General features: G+C 39.8%; 3 protein-coding genes across 13 annotated transcripts in view; 1 reads left to right on the forward strand and 2 right to left on the reverse strand.

The window, feature by feature from the left end:
* LOC125641790 (uncharacterized) overlaps window positions 1-26,911 on the forward strand; it is a 44,459-nt gene that overhangs the window by 5,059 nt on the left and 12,489 nt on the right. The window contains exons 4-6 of the mRNA XM_075131986.1: window positions 8,869-9,008; window positions 21,135-21,285; window positions 25,755-26,746. The gene's annotated coding sequence lies outside the window, so the exon portion shown is untranslated. The remainder of the gene's footprint in view (window positions 1-8,868; window positions 9,009-21,134; window positions 21,286-25,754; window positions 26,747-26,911) is intronic.
* LOC125641788 (retinol dehydrogenase 8-like) lies at window positions 729-11,849 on the reverse strand. The gene is made up of 6 exons (XM_048862215.2): window positions 11,741-11,849; window positions 10,298-10,459; window positions 8,806-8,985; window positions 7,245-7,338; window positions 5,251-5,434; window positions 729-1,305 (listed from the first exon to the last, which is right to left on the reverse strand). Exons 1-6 carry the CDS (start codon window positions 11,835-11,837, stop codon window positions 1,072-1,074), a joined length of 951 nt encoding a protein of 316 aa, XP_048718172.1. The 5' UTR covers window positions 11,838-11,849; the 3' UTR covers window positions 729-1,071.
* The window catches only part of CCDC18 (coiled-coil domain containing 18), a 66,038-nt gene continuing 59,263 nt past the window's right edge, over window positions 20,137-26,911 (reverse strand). For 10 of the 11 annotated variants that reach the window (XM_075131623.1, XM_075131624.1, XM_075131626.1 and 7 more), the window contains one exon: window positions 20,137-21,548. In XM_075131623.1, coding sequence (XP_074987724.1) covers window positions 21,021-21,548 — 528 coding nt within the window. In that variant the 3' untranslated portion in view covers window positions 20,137-21,020. Of the gene's footprint in view, window positions 21,549-24,082; window positions 24,162-26,911 lie in introns of all 11 variants that reach the window. The other variant, XM_075131628.1, reaches the window with a different exon arrangement.

A 26,911-nucleotide genomic window follows, 5' to 3' on the forward strand; every position in this document is an offset into this window, starting at 1 on the left:
TGGCCACCCGCAGCTCCCAGTGGCCGTGGTTCACCGTTCCCGGCCAATGGGAGGTGCGTGAAGCAGTGCGGGCCACAGGGATGTGTTGGCCACTGCTTCACACAGCTCCCATTGGCCAGGAACAGTGAACCGCGGTCACTTGGAGTTGTGGGCGGCCATGCAAATGTAAACAAACTGTCTGGCAGCCTGCCAGCGGATTACCCTGATGGGCTGCAGGGTGCCCACCACTGATTTAGATAGTGCTCTGATTTTCAAAGGTGCTGAACACATGTAACTCACACTGACTTCAGTGGGAGCTGCAGGTGCACAGCGCCTCTGAAAATCAGATCTCTTCTATCTAGATGTCTAAATCTGGATTTAGGGGCCTAGCTTTAGGCCCTCGGGTTTGAAAATTTTGAGTATATTGATTTGTGTTCCCTAAGAAAGCATAGAAATTATCATAAGCCATTCACCACTATCATAGAAGTTGACTAGAAGATGCCTAAAATATGGATATACATATTAAATACATTTTAAAAACTATAAAAATGCTTGCACTTCTTAGGTTTCTAACAAGTAGTTTATTCTAATCCTTTTAATTAGAAGTATAGCACTATAGAATAAGGTGTTAAGTGATTTAAAAATCACTAGAACATGAGCAAAGCAATTCAATATGTTTTACAATACTAACAAATCAGGTTTTCTACAAATAAGATATACACATAGTACTAATCTTAGTATCTTTTCTTTTTAATTCTAATAAATGCTGAAGGGAGCTGTTTGATAATGGATTTGTTGATGTTCAGAAAAAATAGTGGTCATACATTTCTACCAGGATCAACTCTGGAAATAGAATATATGGCCAAGATTACTGACAATAACTGACGTGGGTGAAACAGTTTACTTTCAAAGCACTGGAAACTTGAAGTTCAAAATAAAAGTTAATCAACATTAATACCTCAATTAAGCTCACTAACCAAACATTTTGAATGTCTTTTTGTAATCAGTTATATTGAAAAGATATTTTTCAAAACAATATGTCAGCAGTGACTAGAACCAGTGATCCAGATGCACACAATAGCATACATATATTCATTGTGAAGGGTTTCCCAAATCAAAGCTTTTCCTGCTTCTCCACCTTAGCAGTTTGATGAAGTTAAGACTTGCACTGAAGATTTTATCATGCTGAAAAACCATTTTGTAGAAGGTATCAATAGGTAGATCTCCATTTGGATCTGCGTATTTCAGGGTTGTCATTGGTGTGTACAGGGTGTTGGTCTGATGGCGAAAAGGTGGATTTTCTGCAAGAATTATCTTTACTGTATGCTGTTAGAATGAGAAATGGGATCTTTAGAGAACATCATTCATCCAAATAGATGTACAAGAATCAACAAACAGAATGACTGAGCAAAGTACCAAAGGTAGCTTTGTAAAATCCTTTAGGAAATTTGACCACATTTTAATCAGGCAGTTAATCCATTAAGACTTTCTTAGGATAATTTAGAAACCTCAAAAAACATGTTTCTCTTTAAGACTAATCAGCATAATTTTATTTTCCAACTTTATTAGAAAATATAGCGGAAGTTTATATTAAACAAAAGTAATATATTTACTATTTAGAACATTTGAATTTGAGATCAGTGGTGGAATGTGTGATTACAAAGCCAGAAATCTGTTTTTTACTCCCACAGGGATTTTTCTCTAAAACTTGCTGTTTGCATCAATAAGACAGGGTAGGTAAAATGGTATCTTTTATTAAACCAACTTCTGCTGGTGGAAGATACAAGCTTTGGAGCTATACAGACATGTATCAGTGACATTTTCAGAGCATCTTTAATACTAATACTGCATCTAGTGCCAACATCAGTCCTATTTCTGAGTAAAATCATTTCCTGCTCTTGAAGTATTGGGCAAGCAGGATGGTGCAGTATGTTTGCTTGACCCTTTTATCCTTTAAAAAGCATCATAGTGATTAAATTCTGGCCCAAATGTCTCCTGTTTGGTATTATGAAAGACTTAAGCTTCATTGGGGGTCCAAGGGCTGCATTTTGGTTTTTCGTTTTTATTTGAAATGGGTATTGAGGGAACTTCAGCACAGAGTGGTTTCTTAACTAAAGCTAAAAACTACCATATAAACTACCAAAAAAGGCTCTAATACTAATTCCCAATTTGGTGCAAAACAATATTAAAAAAAATACAAAATAAAAATTGCTAGCTGGCTCCAATCTACTGCAGCACTGAACTTGGAAAGGAATAAAGGTAGGAGACCCATTTCTTTGATAGCCTTGTATAGGGTTCCATATGTAAGGGGTTTGTGGCTCCAGGGATCACTGCTGGTTAGCAATTCTGTGCTCATGCCCAAAGGGTTGTGTCTCTGTATTCTTTAAACCTGTACGTAGTGCTGTATGATATGCAATGCATGCTGAACAAATGACAAGTTCTGTCTAAGACCTTAAGAGTCTTAAAACAAAAGAAAAGCAGAGTAAGCAAGTGGTGACTAAAGCAGGAGCACTTCATGGAGCGGATTTTCAGGATATTTTTGAGGGTCAAGGAGAACCTTCTCAAACATCAGTTGAGAACATATGGAGGTGGTAAGAAAGAGGACATGAAATTACATGTAGGCAAAGGAGAGAAAGGAGGTGGTCAGATAAGCATGGGTGAAGCAAAGAAAGTGCAGGGTGAGATTCAGGGTGCATCTTCACTGCAGGGTTAACTTGGGCTCTTGCTTGGGTTTTGCCCCTATCCCATCTCTCTCTCTCTCTCACACATGCACCCCTCTCACCCAAGTTTGGTTGTGCTTTGCACCCAAGATACCTGGCTCATCTGGCGCTATACACTAAAGCTGGAGTGGTATGTTCACTCAGGCTGGTAAGCTGCCCACTTTGCAGTGAGGATATACACTGAACCTCTCAAGTGCTGATAAATGTCCAAAAAGAAAAGAAGTACTTGTGACACCTTAGAGACTAACCAATTTATTTGAGCATAAGCTTTTGTGAGCTACAGCTCACTTCATCGGATGCATTCAGTGGAAAATACAGTGGGGAGATTTATATACATAGAGAACATGAAAGAATAAATCTCCCCACTGTATTTTCCACTGAATGCATCCAATAAAGTGAGCTGTAGCTCACGAAAGCTTATGCTCAAATAAATTGGTTAGTCTCTAAGGTGCCACAAGTACTCCTTTTCTTTTTGCGAATACAGACTAACACGGCTGCTATTCTGAAACCTGATAAATGTCCAGTGCTTTCCCACAATTCCCCCTGTGTGCCCAAAAGGACAGACAAGTTTTCCCACAATTCACTCAGAGAGAATCAGACTGGCTTAGTGTACTGCAGTGCTAAGAACCATGGGATATAATCCCAGAAGTTTTAGCATCTCAAACAGGTGAGTATAACACTAACTCAACGCAAGCGTGGCTTTGCAGCGTGGCCACTCACACCCAAGCTAGGCAAACTTGCATGTTGATCCACTGGGTAAATTCTGCAATGAAGACATATTATGCAGGTTGAAGTTAGGGCAGGAGTCTGATTCTGATTTAGAAGCTCTTGCTTAGAAGAACTCAGCCTAAAGGAAGGGTCTCTGCTGATTTGTTGTTTGTTCAAACTACAAGCGTTTGACAGAGATATATTTTCAACTTGGCATGCAAAGAGTGAGTTATCTCAATTTCAGTTGGAGTAACACACATATCCTTATACGTCAAGATCAGAATGTAGCTGTAAAGTTCTAGCTGCACTCACTTGTATCTGGAAGAATTAATTGCATGCATCTAAGTTTTCCAACTGTATATTGCTGTAAAAGCTACTAAAGTGCTTCATCATTTAGAAGTGATTAACTGTGGAATTATTAAAAATAAAATACTAAATACAGAACAAGACTGAATTCACAGATATGGTATCAAATGTGTGAATCAGGATGTTTCATATTTACCAGTTTACAAACAACATGAGATTCAGGAGCCTGACACGATTTAAATCAAATTCAAATTAAAAAAATACATTGTATGGGGATTTTCAAAAGTGCACAGTGTTGGCCTAACTTTGCTCCCATTGAAGTCAGCGGTAAAGCTCTCATTAACTTCAGTGGGAGCAGTGTTATGCCAATGCTGAGGGTGTTAAGAATCACACCCTATAGATCTAAGGTAAGACACGAACAAAATCACTGGGACTCTATGTAAGTTTCCCAGTCCTGCACAGGCAGATCCTTATGCCAGGGCAGAGTCTTATTGAAGTGAATATGGCTGTGTAAATGCATACAAATCTGTGTACACAAAACCAGTTGCAGGATCAGGGCCTTACCTAGTATTTCATATATTGGAGGTGGACTGTGTGTCCGACCTTCACTAATGCTGCTCGTAAACATTTAGAATCCATTTCTGCTCTTAGATTCCAAGATGCCCTTAATCACGCACTGTCCTTTTTAACTTATGGTTGATCTGAAGGCTGCAAACTTTCCTGTATTTCAACCTCTCCACAGGTTTCAGAGGAACAGCCGTGTTAGTCTGTATTCGCAAAAAGAAAAGGAGTACTTGTGGCACCTTAGAGACTAACCAATTTATTTGAGCATGAGCTTTCGTGAGTAGCTCACGAAAGCTCATGCTCAAATAAATTGGTTAGTCTCTAAGGTGCCACAAGTACTCCTTTTCTTTTTGCGAACCTCTCCACAGTGATTCAGGCCCTTGTAACCTCAAGCATTCATTTACCCTAGAGTTCTACTTTGGCCTACTTTTGAAGAGCATGTCAGCTGGCACAATGCAACAGCTTAAATTTGAGAGGTGAGTCTGTAAGACTGATGTTCCATACCCTACGTTGTCTACCTACTTGCTTCTAGAAGCAGTTCATGGTGTTGGTTGTGCTCTATAAAGTCTCAAATATCAGAGATTGCCTCCAGCTATGTTCTGCTGTGATCTGCTGCTGCGTTTCTGTTGTTGGTTCCTGGGATAGTCTGCTGGATTTCACATGGGTGTAGGGGTTTGCACTAGGGGAATCTGAGCAAGAGAGGGGCCATAAACAATGGTAGTAACCCATCTAGATTTCTGGTGGCCGTGCACACTTGTGTCATTCTGACTTCACTGGGTGATTAGATCACATTGCAACTATCCACTCAATGGTATTACAGATTAAGATTCACAGTTGCCTTTTAAAACTGGGAGAACATGATCTTTCTAAATTCTAGATCCAGTAAATGCTTGAGGTTGTGCTTAATGAAGTCTAGTGGGTCAACAACCAAACAGAGCATTCTAAGACTGCACAAAATAGTTTGACTAATTACCTCTGCTATGTCCTCTGCACTCTGTCCCAGGCTTTGGAAAATCTGTTTGTAATTTTTAAGGTAAATATTAGTAAACATGTCAGCAGTTTCTTCATCAGCAGCCGAAAGATCCATTTTCATTCCATCTTCAAACACCTTTTTTTCAAATTCTGTGATCACTGGGCCTGGCTCAATCAGACTTAGCCTGTTACAAGAACAATAACATATTGGTGATTTGTCCTTCTATATGGGAAACGTGTAAAGCTTTATATATGTAAAGCTTCTATATGGGAAACGTGTATATCCTTTATATAGGTAGTGACTGGCTGCAAATAAATGAGCACTTGTTAACATTTTTTAAACAATACATTCTTTAAGGGGGAGATCCATACCACAGCTCTTGCCCTGTGTATCTCAGACAGGCACTGAGGGTTTCCCTGGGAGAACAACACTGGCTGCACTGCTGGGGAGCAGTGGAACTATCAGTCTAGGGCAGAAGTGGGAGCAGGAGACAAAGCCTCAGCTGCTGGCTCACAGCTGTAGATCTCTGTAACAAAACCTAAAAATGATGGTAAACCTCACTGCCTTTTGGACAAAGTGCTAAATGGCTCTCTTTGCTATCTCTCCTACATAGTAGTAATAGTAGAAGTATTTAAAAGAAAGAGAGAGAGAGATCACCCAAAGATTCTCTTTGGTTACCTCTTGGGTGTATATAATTCTGGAAAGCACTCTTATTCTGTGGTACCCACAAAGTACAGTACAAATGCTTAGGCAGAAAGTCCAGCTGCCCAGACTTTTGCTGCTGTTGGGCTCGCTGGACCTATGGAGGAGGAGCAGGATTTGCCCAGAAGTGCATAATAGTAAAGCTAAGAAATACTTAAGGTCCCTGCACCAGTTCCTTCTCCAGCTCCATTCTCAAGTTTTAAGTATGAAAAGTCCTTCCTGTTTACAACCGTAGTTATCTATTGAACAAGGTTTTTATACAAAAGATTTTTGGCCAGTTCTGTGGCTGGGTTAAACTGTTATGGAATAACTGTACTTTGCCCCTTATTCCTAAGGGCTATACCAGGCTATTGATTTTTAAGCAGAACTTCCAAATTAAAACTTCTGCACAGTGCTGCCTTTGCTTACATTATCGCTGGTCACTATCATTATCGCAGTTCCACATTTCTCCATGCAGCCTTTTTCTTCTTCCTTCTTTCATGCTGCCTCCTATGCCTTTAATGTCCTCTAATCCTATATGCCACAAAGATTTCTTGTCTCCTTTAAACCCCTTCTCAGAGCCCACCTATTTACACATACAGTAATTCTCTACAAAATTCTCATTAGAAACTAATACATTTTAAGTAATGATATAAAAAAAGTTATGAACTACCATGTAAACTACCTCACAATCTTATTTTGTGCATCCCTTTTGCTCATGCTCTGTTCACTTAGACTGTAGGCATCTCCTCTTTCTGTCTTGCTTTGATTGATTTCCATTGTAAACTCTTTGAGGCAAGGCCCCATTTTTATTCACTATTGAAAGTGCTACATACCACTATGTTGTTATATAAACGTCTCCAATAATCATTATAATGAAAGTCATTATTGATCATTTTCACTAATGTATCTGGGTACTACAGATTAGAGAAAACATTCTCTTTGAGGTACACATATTACATGACCACATCCCCATAGTACGGTAGATGAGAGTCCAGGTTTCCAGGGATGTATATGAAAGCTATACATATTTTTTCAAAGCTAAACTTACTTCTAATCTGAATGCTGTAGGTCATGTTTATTTTGTCATTTAAATGTTTGCAGTACTTTGGTAGGGAGGGCAAGGGAACTTCTATAAGAAGGTTTCAATGGCTTCTTGTGAATGTATAGCTTCAATTCAAGAGGAAAAATTCTTCATCCTCTTTCTCCGGGACAGCAGCCTGCTATATAAGGGTTGTACGACTCCTACTAGCTCAAGATATATTTTAAAGCACAGTCTGATATGTACCTCACACCTTTGGGTCAACACTTACTGAAGTTTAAACTTGAGTGCTTGTATGGCTAAACTTTCACAGAATCCTTCCACAGCAAATTTAGATGCAGCATAAACATCATTGAACAAAATACCTGAAGGCAAAAACAAAATAGTTACAGATCATGTTAAGATCATTTTAAGTTTTTGAGGGGCTTATATTTCCTAAAATATAAGCTGTTTGTGGTTATGAGAGCATGAAAAAAATGCTCCTGATTTATGTTGTGCTAATTCAAGTTATGAAGACGTTAAAACCACTCCTATTAAATGCACTGGGGTGACCAAGCCTTTTTTTGTTTTGTTTTTTTTGCATACCTGCTGAGCAGCGATTGTCTCCTTTGCACCCTGACTATTATGATCCCTAGGTGCCATTGGCAACTGGCACAGGTTAGAGCAGCCTTCAAGCTGTTCCTTGGCCAAAGCAGAGGATCTAGTGCATGGTATTTATGCTAGATATTTTGTTGTCTAATACAGCGATCTACATGTGTAATACAATCTGCAGCATTTGGCATGGCAGCTGTGTTGCAATGCAAGCAAGAGATCTAAGATTTAAAAGATTTGGATTTTTCACTTCTTGGTGACTCGGAGGAGGCAATATACAACCCTCTAAGATGGATGGTGAGCATCATGTTGCTCATTAGCAACTCTTAGTAGCCAAGGCCTTGACCCTTTAACTGCCCACTCGCATGAATAATCCATATGTGAGAGGCCTATTAAAGTTATTGAGAAGATGCATACAAGTAAGTTTATGCAGGGTGGAGCACCAAATTAAGAGCAACATTATCTGGCTCTAAAGTGAGGTCCATTTGATGTTTCCCCTTTGGGGGTTAGTGGCAACACCTGGGTGTCTAGTAAGAGGGAAAGCCTTACAGAAAGAAAATACTGATTTGATAGTCTGGGATATGGAGGACTTGGGACATGGAGGACTCCAATGGAGGTGGGAAAGGACCTACTGATCAAACAATTAGAATATTTCAGTGTAGAACTGTTGATTCCATCTTTTTGTTCTGTTTTTTTTTTTGTGGGGGGCAGAGAGAGAGAGCAGTGTTGGAAGACCAACTTTGTATATACTGCTTGGAATATTTTCCTGTGTCAAATATGTGAATTACTAACAGACTGCATATGTACTAAATCTTTTGAAGGCAGAGCTTTTTTTAAAGCTAGTTTCACAAAATACCTGTGCATAAAAAAAGTGTATTAAAATGTGTTGGTCTTTCCTGCACAGTCCCTTCAAGCAAGACACAGAGACAAGTTTCCACATGAAATCACTTTGTGAAAAGAGCAAAGTGCTACTTTCCAGAAAACTCAGACACCGTTATTATGGTCCTAAATCTGCCAGCTTTACTCACAAGCAGTAGTACTTTACTCTGCAAGTAGTCCCATTAAAATTAAATGAGAGTACTGACATAATATATTACTCAGTGTGAGTAAGAATGTAGAACTGAAGCCCATGTTTGTAAATTGGAAACAATAACTTCATATACTAGATCGCATTCACATTTTTCTGAACTGAAAAATGTGAGTTTTAAATTACAAATAATTAGTACATAATAATACTTTGCCTTGTATTCCCATTACACTACTTATTATAACTATATGTCCACTCTTTCTCTTCTTCATATCAGGTAAAATCTCCTTCAAAAGGCGAACCAATCCGAAGAAGTTTGTGTCCATCACAGTTCTCATCTCATCTATGGTCTGGCATTCAATAGGTCCAATGAGCCCCATTCCAGCATTGCTAACTGTACAGATGCAAAACACAATAGTGAGTAGTAACGGCAATAAATATTAACTTAGCACTTTCACTGGAAAACACGTGGTATAAATGAGTGACTGGAATAAGGGATTAAAACACACAAGAGCAATTAGTTATTCAGCTTTTCACTGAAACCTTGAGATTACATTTGACATGGAATGTCTTTGCTTTTACTCAAATACATTTTAAAATATCTGCTATTCTGAAGTTTTTCTTGTTTATTTCTGATTTATGCCTTACTTTTTTTCTTTAAATCAGGAAAAGGTAAGGGAAAAAATGAGCAAAAACTTCCCTATGATATTTGCTTATAATTCAGTATTAAGAATTAGGGGCCCAATCAAGTCAAATGGCATCTCAGTTTACTTCACTGGGTATTGGATCAGGCCTTAGTATGTTTGTTTGATATTTTTGGTCTACTTTGTGTTTAGCGCCTCATAATGTCAGTTTATTTTTTTTAAAAATGAACTGGCATTGGGGGTTGAGAACTTTGTCACTATGTGGGGGTCAAAAGAAGATTCCATTTGAGTGCTTGTGGTTTCAAAAATCCAGAATGGTCATGCCATAATATGAACACTTGTTAGTAAGAAGTGGAATGTCAAATTGGAGCATAGTGCAATTTGCAGAAAATCATGTTAATTTTTACCTTGCTGTTCTGCTGCTCCCCTATCATCTCCCCCCAAAAGGCAGGCTCTGCTTCCTCTTAGCCAAGATTTAAAAGCTGAGGGTGTAGTTAGTTGCCATATTATGTTATAATTTATTTTTACAAAATATATTACAGAAAATTTACTAGTAAAGTATAAAATAAAATGGAACTATAACTGTTATTAGAAATTAACCATGTGCATTTGATGATGCATTAGTCTTTTAATTATTTATTCACTTACTTGCTAATTCACAAGGGATCACCCTATTGTTAGAGCAAATAAATAGGGGTCTACTGTGTTCAGAGGGTAGAGGTGGTCTTAGGTCTCAAGTGCAGGATGGAGAATCAGGAGATCCAAGTTCTGTTCTCAGCCTTGCCACTGACCTACTGGATGATTTTGTAGAAGTTATTTGATCTCTTTGTGCCTGAATTCAATTAATTAGTATTTGTAAAATGGCTTGAGAACCTTGAATGGAAGACGTTATAGAAGTGTACTGTATTATTGGTTTTATTCATATATTTATACTTAAATCCATAAACATTTTTAGAAAGAATAATATGTTACAGAAACATCTCTGAAATATTTAAAAGGACCCTTAAATTAAATCTTGTATCCTGACTTCTTGTCCATCTTTCATTTGTGTTCATTACTTGCCTAATATATCAATCCTTCTGTCAGGGATGCTACTGACGCAAGTTTTAATAGACTCTTCATTGCAGACATCCAGTTGTTTAATTTCCAGGGTTTTACCCAAGGTTTTGCCTGCAGCTTCTGCAAGTTTGTCCTTCCTGGTCAGATTCCTCATGGTAGCATACACTGTAAAGTATTATAAATAAGTAATCAGAAATGTAACTACAGAGAAAGCTTTTCCTTTGAGAATGACAGGAGACACAAGTTACAGTGCATACAACCTTTAAGTCCGTATTTTAGTGCTTAGATATCTTGGTGATAGGGCCTTGATAACAACCTAAAACAGAATGTATTTTAAATTTTTATATAGTGCTTCTAACTTTCCTAAATCAGATTTTGGGAAGGAGCGAATGGAGAAATAAACCACTTATACAGCCACGTTCATAGCTATGTGTTTTTATTTCTATATCAATTAGGGAAGATACGGTAGAAAAACTAAGCCCAAGATTTTAAATAACGGGTGCCAAAGTTAGGCTCCTAAGTCCACATTTAGGCACCTAAATAATGAGTTAGAAGCCTATCTTTAGGCACTCATTTTTGAACATCACAGCCAGTGTATTTAGAAAAGCAGCCAGGATTTTACATGGGAGTGAAACAAATGATTCCTCAGACTGCAGAATTGTTTTGCAAGATATTTATCATCGTATAGATCAGCTTTAATATTACTGTGACTTAATTACTCTAACTTCCATAAATCCATACAATTGTTCCCTGGTGAATAAGACACAGAGAGTAAACCTGATCTGAATTGCTAAATTTATTTAGTCAGCTACATACAATTGCAGCAAATATTTCTGTTTTGTAAGGCAGACAGTGAAACCAAGTTTTCCCTCTCCTCCCTCATGGGAGTAAATGCAAGGAAGAAATACTGAATCCTGCCTCTCAGAAACAAATTGCTAATTTAATTAAGGGCTCCCAGACACAATGTTTCTCCTCCTAAAATTAGGAATTGCATTTACACCAACAAAACTTTGCTAAGTGCCAAGTAAAGCTATCTGCAGTTGTGTGAAGGACTAACCTGTAAAAAGGTACATTTATTTAGTGTGCTGCAAATGCATTTTTGTTTTTTTAATTTAAAAAGTTTCCATTTTTATACCACTGCTACATTTATCATCTGTTAATTCAGATAAACATTTCATTTCAGTACAGTTACAGAACTGCCATCTGTTCGCAAAAATTAGTACATTTGATTGCATTGTATCTTCCTGTCAGGAAAGGGAAAATTAATAAGAGTGGCGGAGAAGGGAAGCTAAACAGAATTCAGGTACAGACTGGTGAAAATCTATCCATAAGACGGTGAGACACTCAGCACTTAGCACAGTCCACTCTGTTACATCACAAAATGAAAGTGACTAACAACATGGAAGATACAGTACTGTGTGATATTAATTTCAGAAATATCATTACCTTTAAATCTTTTCTGTTCATCTCTGGCCATTTTTACAGCCAAGGCCAGTCCGATTCCTGAGGAGCAACCTGTGATGAGTACAGTTTTCTGAGCCATTATTTTCAGCTGGACGGCAGCAGATATAGTGGGAAGTCTTGCTACTCTGATGAACAATCACCTAAATGTTGTGGCTACAGCTGAGTATTACTGACCCTTTATGCTTTATTTACAGCTTCACTGAGCCAACAAAACTGAAAATGCACACCTGGACATTGTATGATTAGGGGGATAATCTCCAACTGGACACTAATAAATAGGAGCAGATGCTTCTGCATGTATACATAATCTGGATCAGAGGCTACTCTATGTACAGGCAAACTAGGCAGCTGCCAAGGGCAGTAGATTTGGTGTGGCCACTCCTCTGTCAGGATGCAGGGGCGACTGGGCCAAATTTGGGTGGCACGGAAGAAGGCACACTGACATTTACCTAGGGTGGAAAATTGTCTTGAACTGCCTTTGATGGGGATCATCAATGTACAGTACATTCAACACAATTACAACATCCATTTTAAAATCTTGCAAAACATTTGTGCCAAAAAGTTTTAAATAGTTGAATAATTAGGCCATGCATATCGGGGGAGGGAGGTGGAGTCACCATCTCCTCCTGTCATACTCCGCTGCCTCTATCACAGCCCCCATGGGGGAGTACCCACAAGTCATGCACAAGAGAGTGATGACTAGTGATCTATGCAATCACAGATAAACTATCCACCCCTACTTTACCCTCCACATTGGGGTACGAAGGGTGCACATGAAGCATAGCTCCCTGCTGTTCAGGCCTAGCTTCCTCCCTGTTTGTTTGTGTAACAGGACAACACTTATCCAAATTATAGACCAATCTCTCCACAGCCACAGTGGTGAGGTCAGATTTTGTCCCTCAAAGAGGCACACAAGGATTTAACCACACAATGCCAATTGACGATATATTATTGAATGTTTGCAACTAAAAGTCCTAATAGAACATCTGGAAGAAGTGAAATGGAAAAAGGAGTGTGGCTTTGAAGAGAGAGACAGAAAGATGACTGAACGCTCTTGAGAGTTTTCCCAATGTTCCACTTGCCTCTGCTCCAATCCAAAACATTTTATGTTTGTTTTTTTCCCTATTTTTGCAGCTTTCCCTTGTTATTTGCAGTTTGCCTCCTTTCCCGTTAGAGTTTCCAATGCTTTTACCTTTCCTTTTTAGTAAATTTTTATATTACTATTCATTTATAACAAAACATGATAGTCATATGGAGAAAAGCTTAATTTACATGTATAGTCACATATTTAAGTCTTTCACTAAAATATAAAGGTTACTCACCTGTAACCAGAGTTGTTTGAGATGGTCTCTGCCTATTTATGCTCATGGGATGTGCCAATTGCGTGCAGTTTAGACAGTGGAATTTAAGCAATGATTGTTGGAACACTCCTCTGCCCTCTTTCTTACTCCCGCCAACGTTTGCAAACATCCTGAGGGCAGTTATAAGAAGGGGCGTAGAGCTCCAACCACCTCAGTTCCTTCCACCACTCAGTCAGGTTCCATTTAGAAATTAGGACTCCAAGGAAGAGGGTAAGGTGGGCAGGGAATGTGAATACGCATAGCAAATCTCACAGTTCCAGTTCCAGGTAAGTAACCTTCATTTCTTCCTCTAGTGAGCGACTTCTGCATATTCTCACTCATGGAATAGTTTAAAAAACCGTAAGCTCGTAAGGAAGGATCTGGAGTCGTAATTAAACAGAGACTGCAGAACTGCTCTGCCAAATCTAGCATTTTATTTGGATACCAAGTCTAGAGAAAGTACGAACAGAACCCAAGGTTGCCGCCTTACATATAGTAATAGCCATGTTTTACAAACTAGTCGGGGATTGAGGAATTTAAAATGGAAAAGTTCATAAAATTGAACATCTCAAAGTTACAGTAAATGTGCATAAGTTGCAGTATAGTGCACTGCATCACTTTGTCTTTCAAATCACAGTGAAACCATTTCCAATACACTGAAGGCATTGGAATGTGAAGCAGTGTTGACTTGTTCTTCATCAACATCACTTTCATATGATTTTTTATCCCTGCTTTGAAAAATAGTTTGTCACTGGTCTTTTGTAAGACTGGCTGGCATTTGTAAAATTAAATCTGTAAGGTATTTCAATGAGTGGGGCATAGATGCTGCTTTGGTTGTAGTGGAATGGGCTCTAATCCCTTAAGGGAGAGAGACTGGTGCTAAATTATAAAACTTGTGGATATATAATTAAACCCATTTAGAAATTATTTGGCCCTTTTTTCTGCCTAAATAAGGGAGAGTACACTAAGATTTTTTAAAATGTACCAAAACTATCTAAAACCTATTGAAGTGTTGGTCTGAAAGGCACTGAAGAGAAGGTTGATGGATTGAGCATTTTCTGAACTGTCAGCTAGATGTGATAGAATGGAACGGAGGGAGCTCAGCTGGAGTGCCACACTCCCTTTTTATAACATAGCTCTCAAAACATTCACAAATGGTGAGTAGAGGGGCACATTAGATATTTTAACTGCTAGTTCCACAGTCTAAACCACACCTGGCCAGCACATCCCATGAGTGGAAATATGGAGAGGCCACTCAAAGTGCTATTAAGTGAATTGAGGCAGTGAATAAACAGCAATTAAGCAAATAAAGACACCATTTCAGAGGGCATTGTAAGAAAGGGAATTCATAATGCACCAGGTCTAACACAAGTAGTTGTTGGGTATTTGATTAGGAGAGTGATAGTTCCCCAACAGCAGCCGAATCAGAGAGGGGGAAGTAACTCCCTGGTTGATTTCCCTCCATCTTCATCAGTGAAAGAAGAGAAGAGCCACACCCAGAAGAAGTGAAAATAAAGAGATATCCTAAGGCGGTTACAAGACAAGCGCTGTAGCAGAACAGTTCTAACGGTTACTCAGATGCAAAAGCCCTTTGCATTTTGCTTCCTGAACAGGCTGAAGGAACTCGCATGCCTTGAGATCTTACTACCAAAAACAAAAAAACTTACACACAAACAGGTTTGGCTGAAAAGTTTGGATTAGATCTGAATTCCTCCAAAATTTGGGGGCATTTAGAGCTGGGAATTTAGTATGGGTCCACCCTTAATGTTACAATATGTCCATATACATGGTTAACAAATAGATAAATTACAAGTTAGTAAGAAATATTTGAGTGGGTCTCTTGCAACTTTAGAGCTACATAAAATGATACTAACAGTTACACTTCTAAATAGCATTCAGGATGACAATGCTGTCCAGGATACACAGAACAAGAATATTTTCCAAGAATCAATAATCCCATATTATCTAATACAGTTTGGAAAAGTGCACTCAATGTTCCAGTATTGTTAATAACCATTTTATATAGGCATATAAAGAAATGACTTGTTTAGATCCCTACTAAAGTGAAATTATGGTTTGGCACAGGCTTTCCCTACTTTCCAAACTAATAAAAATACATTTGCTAATGTAACAAGCAGAATAACTAGCTTTTCAAATAAGGCACAAGATGACATCTAAAATGAATGAGCTAAATGTAATTATAATTTAACCTTGGCTATCAGGTTTGATCCTGACTTCACTAGGGAAAGCAAATGGCCAGATAAAAAATTTCAGCTCACACTGTATTTAGCTGATTCAGCTATTAGACAAAATGCTTTCGCTGTTCATGCACATTTATATTTAGCACCTGTAAGAGGGGCAACCTAGGCTTTATACAACCTATGATGATGAAATTCCAATGATGTGGTAATGCAACTCTAATTAAGGGCTGGTTAAGCTTTCCATTTGAAATCCTGGTTTGAGAGATCTAACGTTTAAAGTTCTATTGTTTTAAAAGATCTGTCTGAAACTTGGCACACACGTTATTAGCCTAGAGGCCTATTGGTTTGTTTAGAGGGAAAAAAAAGGTTTAAATCTTCTGAACTGTTTTTCTGTTACACTGGCCAAGACAGTTTTAATAGATTTTATTGTTGTTATTCTGTAGGGAAGCAAATGGCTTGATGAAAAGATTTAAAATGTGGTTATTTCCAAAAGTAAACTAAAGTCCTTCTGTTACAGTGCATAAATCTTTCCAAACAGCCAAGAACATGTACCTTGTGTATTTAGGCCTTCTCTATATGAGCAAAATCTGTACCTGTATTTCAGGAGCTGCCAGCACCAGTGGAGCAGGTTTTCCTGACACTGGTAAAAATGCCTGAGCTCTGTGTCTGTACAGCAATTTCATTTGCACAGCTGCTGAAATACAAGTGCTAGTTTTACTGGTTGAGATGCACCCTTAATGATTTCTAAATATGCACATTTGGGCCTTAAATTCTTAACTGCATTACACTATTATTTTCTGTTCTTCTGAAACACTTTCATTGCTAATAGCTTTGCTGATGCGTTTTTCACGCAAGTACATTTTTAGCATGGCTCATTCTGAGTGATTTAATACTATAAAGCTTTGGAATCTCAACTGTGTAGATTCAGGATTTCATAGGGGATTCAGACTTCATGCCCTTAAGTCCACCTAGTTCCTGGGTTTGTTGTATATGATCCCTATACATCTGTTTGTTTGTTTTTTAACTTTAGAGACTGGGGGCGTAGAGAAGACATTTTTAAGGGCTAAATTGAGTGAAATTTTTGTGAAGTTAAAAACCAAATGACATAACTGTGACATAATGACATAACAAGGTGGGGGAGTAGCACTGTATGTAAGGGAGCAGTATGACTGCTCAGAGCTCCGGTACGAAACTGCAGAAAAACCGGAGTGTCTCTGGATTAAGTTTAGAAGTGTGTGCAACAAGAGTGATGTAGTGGTGGGAGTCTGCTATAGACCACCGGACCAGGGGGATGAGGTAGATGAGGCTTTCTTCCGGCAGCTCATGGAAGCTACTAGATCGCATGCCCTGATTCTCATGGGTGACTTTAATTTTTCTGATATCTGCTGGGAGAGCAATACAGCGGTGCATAGACAATCCAGGAAGTTTTTGGAAAGCGTAGGGGACAATTTCCTGGCGCAAGTGCTAGAGGAGCCAACTAGGGGGGGCGCTTTTCTTGACCTGCTGCTCACAAACCGGGTAGAATTAGTGGGGGAAGCAAAAGTGGATGGGAATCTGGGAGGCAGTGACCATGAGTTGGTTGAGTTCAGGATCCTGACGCAGGGAAGAAAGGTAAGCAGCAGGATACGAACCCTGGACTTCAGGAAAGCAGACTTCGACTCCCTCAGGGAACGGATGGCCAGGATCCCCTGGGGGACTAACTTGAAGGGGAAAGGAGTCCAGGAGAGCTGGCTGTATTTCAAGGAATCCCTGTTGAGGTTACAGGGACAAACCATCCCGATGAGTCGAAAGAATAGTAAATATGGCAGGCGACCAGCTTGGCTTAATGGTGAAATCCTAGCGGATCTTAAACATAAAAAAGAGGCTTACAAGAAGTGGAAGGTTGGACATATGACCAGGGAAGAGTATAAAAATATTGCTCGGGCATGTAGGAATGATATCAGGAGGGCCAAATCGCACCTGGAGCTGCAGCTAGCCAGAGATGTCAAGAGTAACAAGAAGGGTTTCTTCAGGTATGTTGGCAACAAGAAGAAAGCCAAGGAAAGCGTGGGCCCCTTACTGAATGAGGGAGGCAACCTAGTGACAGAGGATGTGGAAAAAGCTAATGTACTCAATGCTTTTTTTGCCTCTGTTTTCACTAACAAGGTCAGCTCCCAGACTGCTGTGCTGGGCATCGCAAAATGGGGAAGAGATGGCCAGTCCTCTGTGGAGATAGAGGTGGTTAGGGACTATTTAGAAAAGCTGGACGTGCACAAGTCCATGGGGCCGGACGAGTTGCATCCGAGAGTGCTGAAGGAATTGGCAGCTGTGATTGCAGAGCCATTGGCCATTATCTTTGAAAACTCGTGGCGAACGGGGGAAGTCCCGGATGACTGGAAAAAGGCTAATGTAGTGCCAATCTTTAAAAAAGGGAAGGAGGAGGATCCTGGGAACTACAGGCCAGTCAGCCTCACCTCAGTCCCCGGAAAAATCATGGAGCAGGTCCTCAAAGAATCAATCCTGAAGCACTTGCATGAGAGGAAAGTGATCAGGAACAGCCAGCATGGATTCACCAAGGGAAGGTCATGCCTGACTAATCTAATCGCCTTTTATGATGAGATTACTGGTTCTGTGGATGAAGGGAAAGCAGTGGATGTATTGTTTCTTGACTTTAGCAAAGCTTTTGACACGGTCTCCCACAGTATTCTTGTCAGCAAGTTAAGGAAGTATGGGCTGGAAGAATGCACTATAAGGTGGGTAGAAAGCTGGCTAGATTGTCGGGCTCAACGGGTAGTGATCAATGGCTCCATGTCTAGTTGGCAGCCGGTATCAAGTGGAGTACCCCAAGGGTCGGTCCTGGGGCCGGCTTTGTTCAATATCTTCATAAATGATCTGGAGGATGGTGTGGATTGCACTCTCAGCAAATTTGCGGATGATACTAAACTGGGAGGAGTGGTAGATACGCTGGAGGGGAGGGATAGGATACAGAAGGACCTAGACAAATTGGAGGATTGGGCCAAAAGAAATCTGATGAGGTTCAATAAGGATAAGTGCAGGGTCCTGCACTTAGGACGGAAGAACCCAATGCACAGCTACAGACTAGGGACCGAATGGCTAGGCAGCAGTTCTGCGGAAAAGGACCTACGGGTGACAGTGGACAAGAAGCTGGATATGAGTCAGCAGTGTGCCCTTGTTGCCAAGAAGGCCAATGGCATTTTGGGATGTATAAGTAGGGGCATAGCGAGCAGATCGAGGGACGTGATCGTTCCCCTCTATTCGACATTGGTGAGGCCTCATCTGGAGTACTGTGTCCAGTTTTGGGCCCCACACTTCAAGAAGGATGTGGATAAATTGGAGAGAGTCCAGCAAAGGGCAACAAAAATGATTAGGGGTCTGGAACACATGACTTATGAGGAGAGGCTGAGGGAGCTGGGATTGTTTAGCCTGCAGAAGAGAAGAATGAGGGGGGATTTGATAGCTGCTTTCAACTACCTGAAAGGGGGTTCCAAAGAGGATGGCTCTAGACTGTTCTCAATGGTAGCAGATGACAGAACGAGGAGTAATGGTCTCAAGTTGCAGTGGGGGAGGTTTAGATTGGATATTAGGAAAAACTTTTTCACTAAGAGGGTGGTGAAACACTGGAATGCGTTACCTAGGGAGGTGGTAGAATCTCCTTCCTTAGAGGTTTTTAAGGTCAGGCTTGACAAAGCCCTGGCTGGGATGATTTAACTGGGAATTGGTCCTGCTTCGAGCAGGGGGTTGGACTAGATGACCTTCTGGGGTCCCTTCCAACCCTTATATTCTATGATTCTATGAACTTCATGTATTAATTTACAACTTAAAATAAGACAACTTAAATGCACAATTCTGCTTCCACTGAAGCACATGGGAACTTGTCCATGGACCTCAAAAAGAGCAGGATTAGGCCTTGAATTTCCTTCCCCTAACAGTGAATGAAACTACTTGTGGGAGTGAGACAAGCAAGATTTTGTGTAAAGTCTTGACTCAATATTATGCTCACCCTATATTCTAAATTGCCTTATATTTGATGGTTTGAAGAAAAGCCTTGTCAGCAACAGTATATTTTTACTACACTAAAGATAAAACGTTCTCAACAAAAATTGCTAATGAAGCAGTGATTCAGGATCACTTTTAGGTAGAATTTAGATATAAAGATTAAGGACTCTGATTTTAAAAATCCTAGTCACAAAGGACCAGCCAAATTTATCCCTATAATTTAAGGATTTTTAAAAAAAAAAAAAAAAACAATCCTTTATTTCCAAAACAAAGTTACCATACAAATTATTTCAAAGCAATAATATTAAAACAAAATTGGAAAAACAAGAGGGTTGGGATTTACAATCAATATAAATATATTTAACTGTGTACATCATGACTGAATTAAAAATGTCTTCTTTGAATGCAATGCTGTGTTAAAACAATTTCACTTATGTTTTATTGCTTGTCAGACGGCAATAGTCTTTCTTCACAATCTTTGTCCCTGAAATAGATATGTATGCTAGTTAAAGTAGTATTTGTAGTCAGAATCTTACTTTCAACTTCCTTGTTTAATTTGCCAGATCAAAATCCATTTGTATTGAGGGTGGTCTTGCAGTAATATCTCTTTATAGTTTCTCTTAAATAAGCTCTCTCTTATGGAACTGATCAGACATTAAAATAAACTAGTTACAGCATGTTTGATAGCCACACAGTCTCTGTCTCACATCCCGCAGCCTGGCCTAGAAACATTAATAGGTGTTGCTTTATAATAGTTTCTACCACAGTAAGAGACAACTTCTCTGGAAATCCATAAATGCCAGCATTTAGATACATAATATAGTACAAAAGGCCCACAGACTAAAATATCTCAATATTTAATAAATAAATATATTATAATGTAGTCTACAGATATCCAACAGTTGCTCAGACTCCACACTGACTTATACAGTACTTTGATAAGAATACAAAAATCTTGTAAATAAGAAAACAGATTAAGCAGAATAATTTGTGAATACTCATATTTATAATCCGATTAAATCCATAACTAATATACATTTAAAAGGAATAATGTCATTAGCAACATTACTGTAACTATGAAAACTGTAAGAATTTTAAAAATCAGATTTTTCTCCAGTTGTGCCATTTGTATTCTGCACTTCACTCAGCTTCAATAGTGAAAGTGAACTAGTCAGTTTCATTTGGTTTATATATCTATTTCACTTTCCATAAGGAAGTGTTGGCTGCTAAGAGTCACTACTAGGAATAGTTATGTTGTGGAAGACTTTAAAGGCACCAAAGTAAAGGCAAACAAAAACTTCACCTCAAAGAGTGTTGTGTTCAAGTCCCCAGTATTGTAGGGGAATTTTTTTAAAAAAATTCTTTATTGAAATGCTAATAAAATATGAATTATGAAATATTTCTGTTGACACAGGGGAAATATCTGCTGTCATTTACGCCAATATAAACTGGGAGCAGTCCCATTAAAGTTAGTGGAATTATTCTGGTGCAACTGAGAGGAGAAATTGGCCTATTATGTTTTGTGAATGTTTTAAACAAAAAGTTAAATTTTGGGCCTTAGTTACTTGACAGTGTATCTTTAATAAAAAAAACAAAATAACTTGGGTGATCTATGAAATGGCTTCACTAAAATGTGATCCACACCCTGGATAAATCTGGGAACTCGCTGCCATAAATAGATACAAATGTTAATGAACCATCCCTATATAAAAAGTCACAATTAAATTAAGAATTACTGTACCACAAACCACATTCTTGATTCTCCTTTGAGTTTGTACTACATGATATTTGTACAGAAGCATTTTCAGACTGCCTCATTTCTTTGTTGATATATTTTAGCATTCCACTAAGTGTCTGGAAGTCATTACTGTCTGATGTCACATCTTCATCTACAGTGTATGTGAGGGGATCGAATGAAGATTCATTCAAACTGTTTGGTGGAGTTTGAAGAAAATCCTTTTGACTCTCTGGAATCATTGAGGGCTGTAACGTAAGCATTTGTTTGAAGTCTTTTAACATGTTTTTTGATAGATCTAGGGAATCATCATCTTTAACACCTAAGTTACTAGCACTTATAGAACGACGCAGTTTTCTGTGTTTGAAGTATGACGTATGAGAATGTTTGAAAGAATCCTGTTCTTGAACATCGAAGAGCGTATGATCTGATAATACAAGCGGGATTGGTAGCTTCTTGATGCCTTCTGTTCTCTCATGCCCAGCAATTCTCGTTTGTAATCTCGTTACTTCAGATTCCTACAGTGCAATAAAACAAATATTTTTCATTTTTTTAAATGCTAATGTTCATTAGAACTATTCTCTGTATTCTGTGCCATGTGTAAATATATTTCCCACTACCTCCTTAATGACTGTGGAATCATCATCATCTTGCCTCTCACTCAATCCTGGACATCATCTTTGACTTGGAGCTCTCTCTAGGTCTTCATGCCCAGGCTAGATCTAAATCTTGCCTATTCTTTCTGCATAGCATCTACATCAGTGGTTCTCAAAGCAGATCTGCCGCATGTTTAGGGAAAGCCCCTGGCTGGCCGGACCGGCTTGTTTACCTGCCGCATCCGCAGGTTCAGCCAATCGCGGCTCCCACTGGCCGCGGTTCGCCGCTCCAGGCCAATGGGGGCCACAGAAAGCAGCGCGGGCCAAGGGACGTGCTGGCCGCCCTTCCCACAGCCCCCATTGGCCTGCAGCGGCAAACCGCGGCCAGTGGGAGCCGCGATCAGCTGAACCTGCAGACGCGGCAGGTAAACAAGCCGGTCCGGCCAGCCAGGGGCTTTCTCTGAACAAGCGGCAGACCGGCTTTGAGAACCACGGATCTACAGGGCTAAAACTGTCATCCAGGTTCTGACCTCATGTCTCAATTATTGCAATATCCTTTTCTCTGTCCTTGACAACTAGAGTCTTGCCCTGCTCATATCCATTCAGAATGCTGCCGCAAAGATAATTTTCTCAGTCCATCATTAACATCTCCTCTTTGCATCCCCTTCTCTATTACATCAAACACAAGGTACGTGACCTCACTTTCAAGGCCCTTCCTGGCCTATCCCACCCTACCTATCATCTCTCACTCACTATAGAGATGTCAAATCTTGCCTCTGACTGGCAAATGATGCCAGCCATCATCATCCACTGGTCACATTTTCAAACAAGCACCTTCATGCTTTCTCCCATGTTGCCCCTCATGCTTTTAAGGAGCTCCCCTGCAAACACTGACGAAGCTACCTCATTATCTTTCTTCTAATCCAGTGGTTCTCAAGCTTTTGTACTGGTGACCCCTTTCACATAGCAAGCCTCTGAGTGTGACCCCCCCACCTCCCGTTATTAATTAAAACCACTTTTTTATATATTTAACACCATTATAAATGCTGGAGGCAAAGCAGGGTTTGGGGTGGAGACTGACAGCTCATGACCCCCCATGTAATAACCTCACAACCCCCTGCGGGGTCCTGACCCCCAGTTTGAGAACCCCTGTTCTAAGCCCTCCTTAGAGCTCTCCATTGCCCTGATGCCTACAAAAAACAAAACAAAAACTGACAGTGCTTAGGCCACTAATGTGCTGAGACCACTGCCATTCATGCTGACCAATACAGTCTCATTTCCTTGTACTCCTCCAGCCAACAGTCTGTTGCGTCTTGGCATGTACTTAGATTGTAAGCTTTCTGGGGCACGCACTGTCTTTTTATTCTGTGTTTGTACAGCGCATAACACAATTGGTCCTGGTTATAACGTGCACTCTTAGGCACTATCATTATACAAACAAAATGATGATTCACCTGCAAAGTCCCTTAGTACCAACATCAGGGTCAATTTTTATTTGGTGCCAAACAGAAATCAGCAACAATATGATCATAATCATACAAAGGGCAGAGTTATGATATTTCCAACATATACAAATGCCTAGAATACCATGTGGAAGGCAGTCTCACTGTAAGCATCTCTCATTAGAAAACTGCGCTTCCATTTTTCTGGTTTCAAAGACCCGCCCTTTGAAAAAAATCAATTTCCAAAATGAAGGACATTAGAAAACCTGGAGAACAATTGCCATCTTAAATCTACAGAACAAGAGATTCACACTAAGATGGCCCATTTGGGACATGCTATAAAACAGTGGAAAAAAGACTGATTCCCCTCCCCCCCAGTCTGGGTATTAACTGCCACCCACGCTCAGCACTTCCATGAAGGAAGCCCTCAGCTAGCGTTGGAGTGTACAAGAGGAGACAGAAGTAACGTTTGCCATAAAAACAGAAATTTTATTAGAGTTGACAATCCTCAGTGACACCAACAGTTCATCAATAAAATTTCTAAGGGAAAAAGAGGACTACTGGGACAGAAAAACCTCCATATCTATCTAGCACAATGTGAATACTTGTGGAGAGAAAAGTCTGAAAAACTCATAATGCTGCATTTTTAAAGAGATATTATGGGCAGTGAAAATCAGATTAAAAGATGAGTCTCTTGCCAGCAGTCACTGCAAAAATTTTAATAAAGAAAATCAAAATCATAAGTTTGAGGGAGTTGGGAAAATTAAGATGAATATAGAAGTAGAATCTGAAAAGCAGTGAAGCAGTACCTCAAATGTCAATAGACTTGAACAGGGAAGTGAAACGTGGCTCTTCTCCTTTCAAAGTTGTACCTAGTGGAGTGGGCAGTGTACTAGCAATAAGCATTAGCAGTAAAGTACCATCTTCTCTCTCAGGGTTTTACACTGCCATCCACCACTAGAGTATCTGAGTGCCTTCTACACAAACTAGATTTAGCAACAGTTATGTTCTTACTAGGCTTCATGGAGTCTCAGGCTTTCCTCCCTTACTGAGGAATGGGAACTCTGCTTGGGGTAGGTTTTCTATTTCTTTCCTGCGAAGAGGAAAAGCAGATGATTGATGTTGTGAATGTCATTCTGTTTATGGTGGAAAAGCTATATCAAAAAGTAACTGTGGAATTATCTTTGAGAAATCATGGAGGATGGGTGAGGTCCCAGAGGACTAGCGAAGGACAAACAGTACCTATCTTTAAAAAGGGGAACAAAAAGGACCTGTGGAATTATAGACCAGTTAGCCTAACTTTGATACATGGAAAGATACCAAAACAAATTATTAACAAATCAGTTTGTGAGTATCTAGAGGATAATGGGGTTATAAGGACTAGCCAAGCATGGATTTGTCAAGAACAAATCATGCCAAACCAACCTAATTCATTCTTTGACAGGGTTACTGGACTAGTGGATAGGGTGCAAGCAGATAACGTATTATGTCTTGATTGTAGTATTGCTTTTGACACAATCCATATGACATTTTCATCTACAAACTAGGGAAACATGGTAGACAAAATTACTAGGTGGGGGTCAAAATTGATTGAAAGACCATACTTAAAGAGCAGTTATCAATGATTTGCTGACAAACTGGGTGGAGGGTAGGTGGAAGATGGAAGGGTCCTATCTAATAGGATCCTGCAGGAGTCAGTCCTGGGTCCAGTACTATTCAATATTTTCATTAACGTTTTGGGTAACGGAGTAGAGAGCAGGCTTATAAAATTTGCAGATGACACCAAATTGGGAGGGGTTGTTAACACTTTGGAGGACAGGATTAGAATTCAAAACAACTTTAAACAAATTGATTTCAGACCAATTCTCCAACCAGATGAAATTCAATAAAGAGAAATACAAAAGTACTATGCTTATGAGGGAAAAAAAATGAAATGCACAACTACAAAAAGGGGAATAACTGGCTAGGCAGTAGTACTGCTGAAAAGGATCTGGCAGGGTTACACTGGATCACCAGATTGAATATGAGTCAACAACGTGATGCATTTGCAAAAAATTCTGGGGGTGTATTTACTGGAGTGTTGTATTTTAAGACATGGGAGGTCATTGTCCTGCTCTTCTCAGGACTGGAAAGGCCTCAGCTGAAGTATTGTATCCCATTGGGCAACACACTTCAGGAAAGATGGGCAGAGAGTCCCGGGAAGAAAACAAAAACAGTAAAAGATTTAGAAAAAACTTGACCTAAAAGGAAAAAAGTTAAAAAAGTTTAATCTTGAGAAAAGAAGACTGAGTGGGATCTGATAACAGTCTTCAAATATGTTAAGGGCTATTATAAAGAGGATGGTGATCAATTGTCCTCCATATCCACTGAAAGTAGGACTAAAAGAAATGGGCTTAATCTGCAGAAATGGAGATTTATATTAGATATTAGGAAAAATTTTCTAACTCTAAGGGTAGTTAAGCTCTGGAAAAGAGTTCCAAGGGCTGCTGTGGAATTCCTGTCAAAGAAGGTTTTTAAGAACAGGTTGAACCAACATCTGTCAGGGATGGTCTTGATTTAGTAGGTCCTGCCTCAGCACATGGGGCTGTACTTGGTGATCTCTCAAGATCCCTTCCAACCCTACATTTCTACGATTTCCTAAAGGTAATCAGATTAATCTAACCTCCTCTGAAAATTCATTCTACAGCTGGATCCCTTCAACTGAGAATGGTTTGTCCTGATTTCTTAAGCACTTTATTCTGGGCTTTATGATCTGCATTGTCCTAGAGAAGCAGAACTGTCTACCTGTAAATTAGAACATCTACTGAAGAAACTTTTATCTAACCTAGCACATTAGAAAAAAGAAACCTGTTAAAGAAGTGTTAGACATCACCATACAGAGCTACTCCTGCTAGTTATACACTAGGTGGTAACACTGGAATTTTGACATTCTGACACCTGTTGTATTTTAGCTTTTCCCTTTAAAAAGAGGGGGGCCATCTAGCTGTTTACATCCTGCACCTATATCTGTATGATCTTTTTACATCTAATTAAAATAAATTGGGTTTGTGATGTGACACCAGCCCATAAGGGGTTAATGGAGCCCTTGGGAGGCTGCACAGGAGGCAGCCAATCAGAGAGGGGCTGCGAGGAGCAGCCAATCAGGGCCAGGCTGGCCCATATAAGGAGAACTGTAGAACAGAGCAGCTTCAGTAGCTCAAGGAGGGAGGACTGGCTGCCTTGCAAGAGGAAGAAAGCTAACACCTTGGACGGAGCAGTGATGGTCAGGGTCAGGGGAGCAAGAGTGAATTCCCAGCTGACTGCTAGCATGCTGAGGCCAGAGACAACAGCAGATAAGGTGCCGGGGCTGTGGGGAAGTGACCCAGAGAAGTAGACAGAGTCCTATTTAGAGGGGATGCAGCACGTAGCTGTCATCTACAGGGTCTCTGGGCCAGGACCTGGAGTAGTGGGCTGGCCTGTCTCCACTCACCACTCAGGAAGTGGCTGCACAACGAACTGCCTTTCCCCCAGAAGTGGGGGAGAACCGAGTGCAGCACAGCCAGAGAGCTGTGTCATGAAGAGGATGCTGCGGTCCTGAGAGTCATGTGGGTCCCCGTAGCAGAAGTGACGGCAGCAAGACACCACCAGAAGAGGACACAGAGCTAATTCCCAAGACAGCCAGCAGGAGACGCTGCAGTGGTGAGTCGCACGCTGTCACAGGGTTACATGGACTATTATTATTACAGTATATATTCACAATAGTGTATTTCCTTAAGAATTTTTACATTTGTAAAACACAAAATTGGTCTTTTGTAAAGACATTTTTGCATAAAACAAAATGGCTAAGTTATCAGGTGTATAGAT

This window comes from Caretta caretta, chromosome 8, assembly GCF_965140235.1.
Source record: "Caretta caretta isolate rCarCar2 chromosome 8, rCarCar1.hap1, whole genome shotgun sequence".
Taxonomy (NCBI): domain Eukaryota; kingdom Metazoa; phylum Chordata; order Testudines; family Cheloniidae; genus Caretta; species Caretta caretta.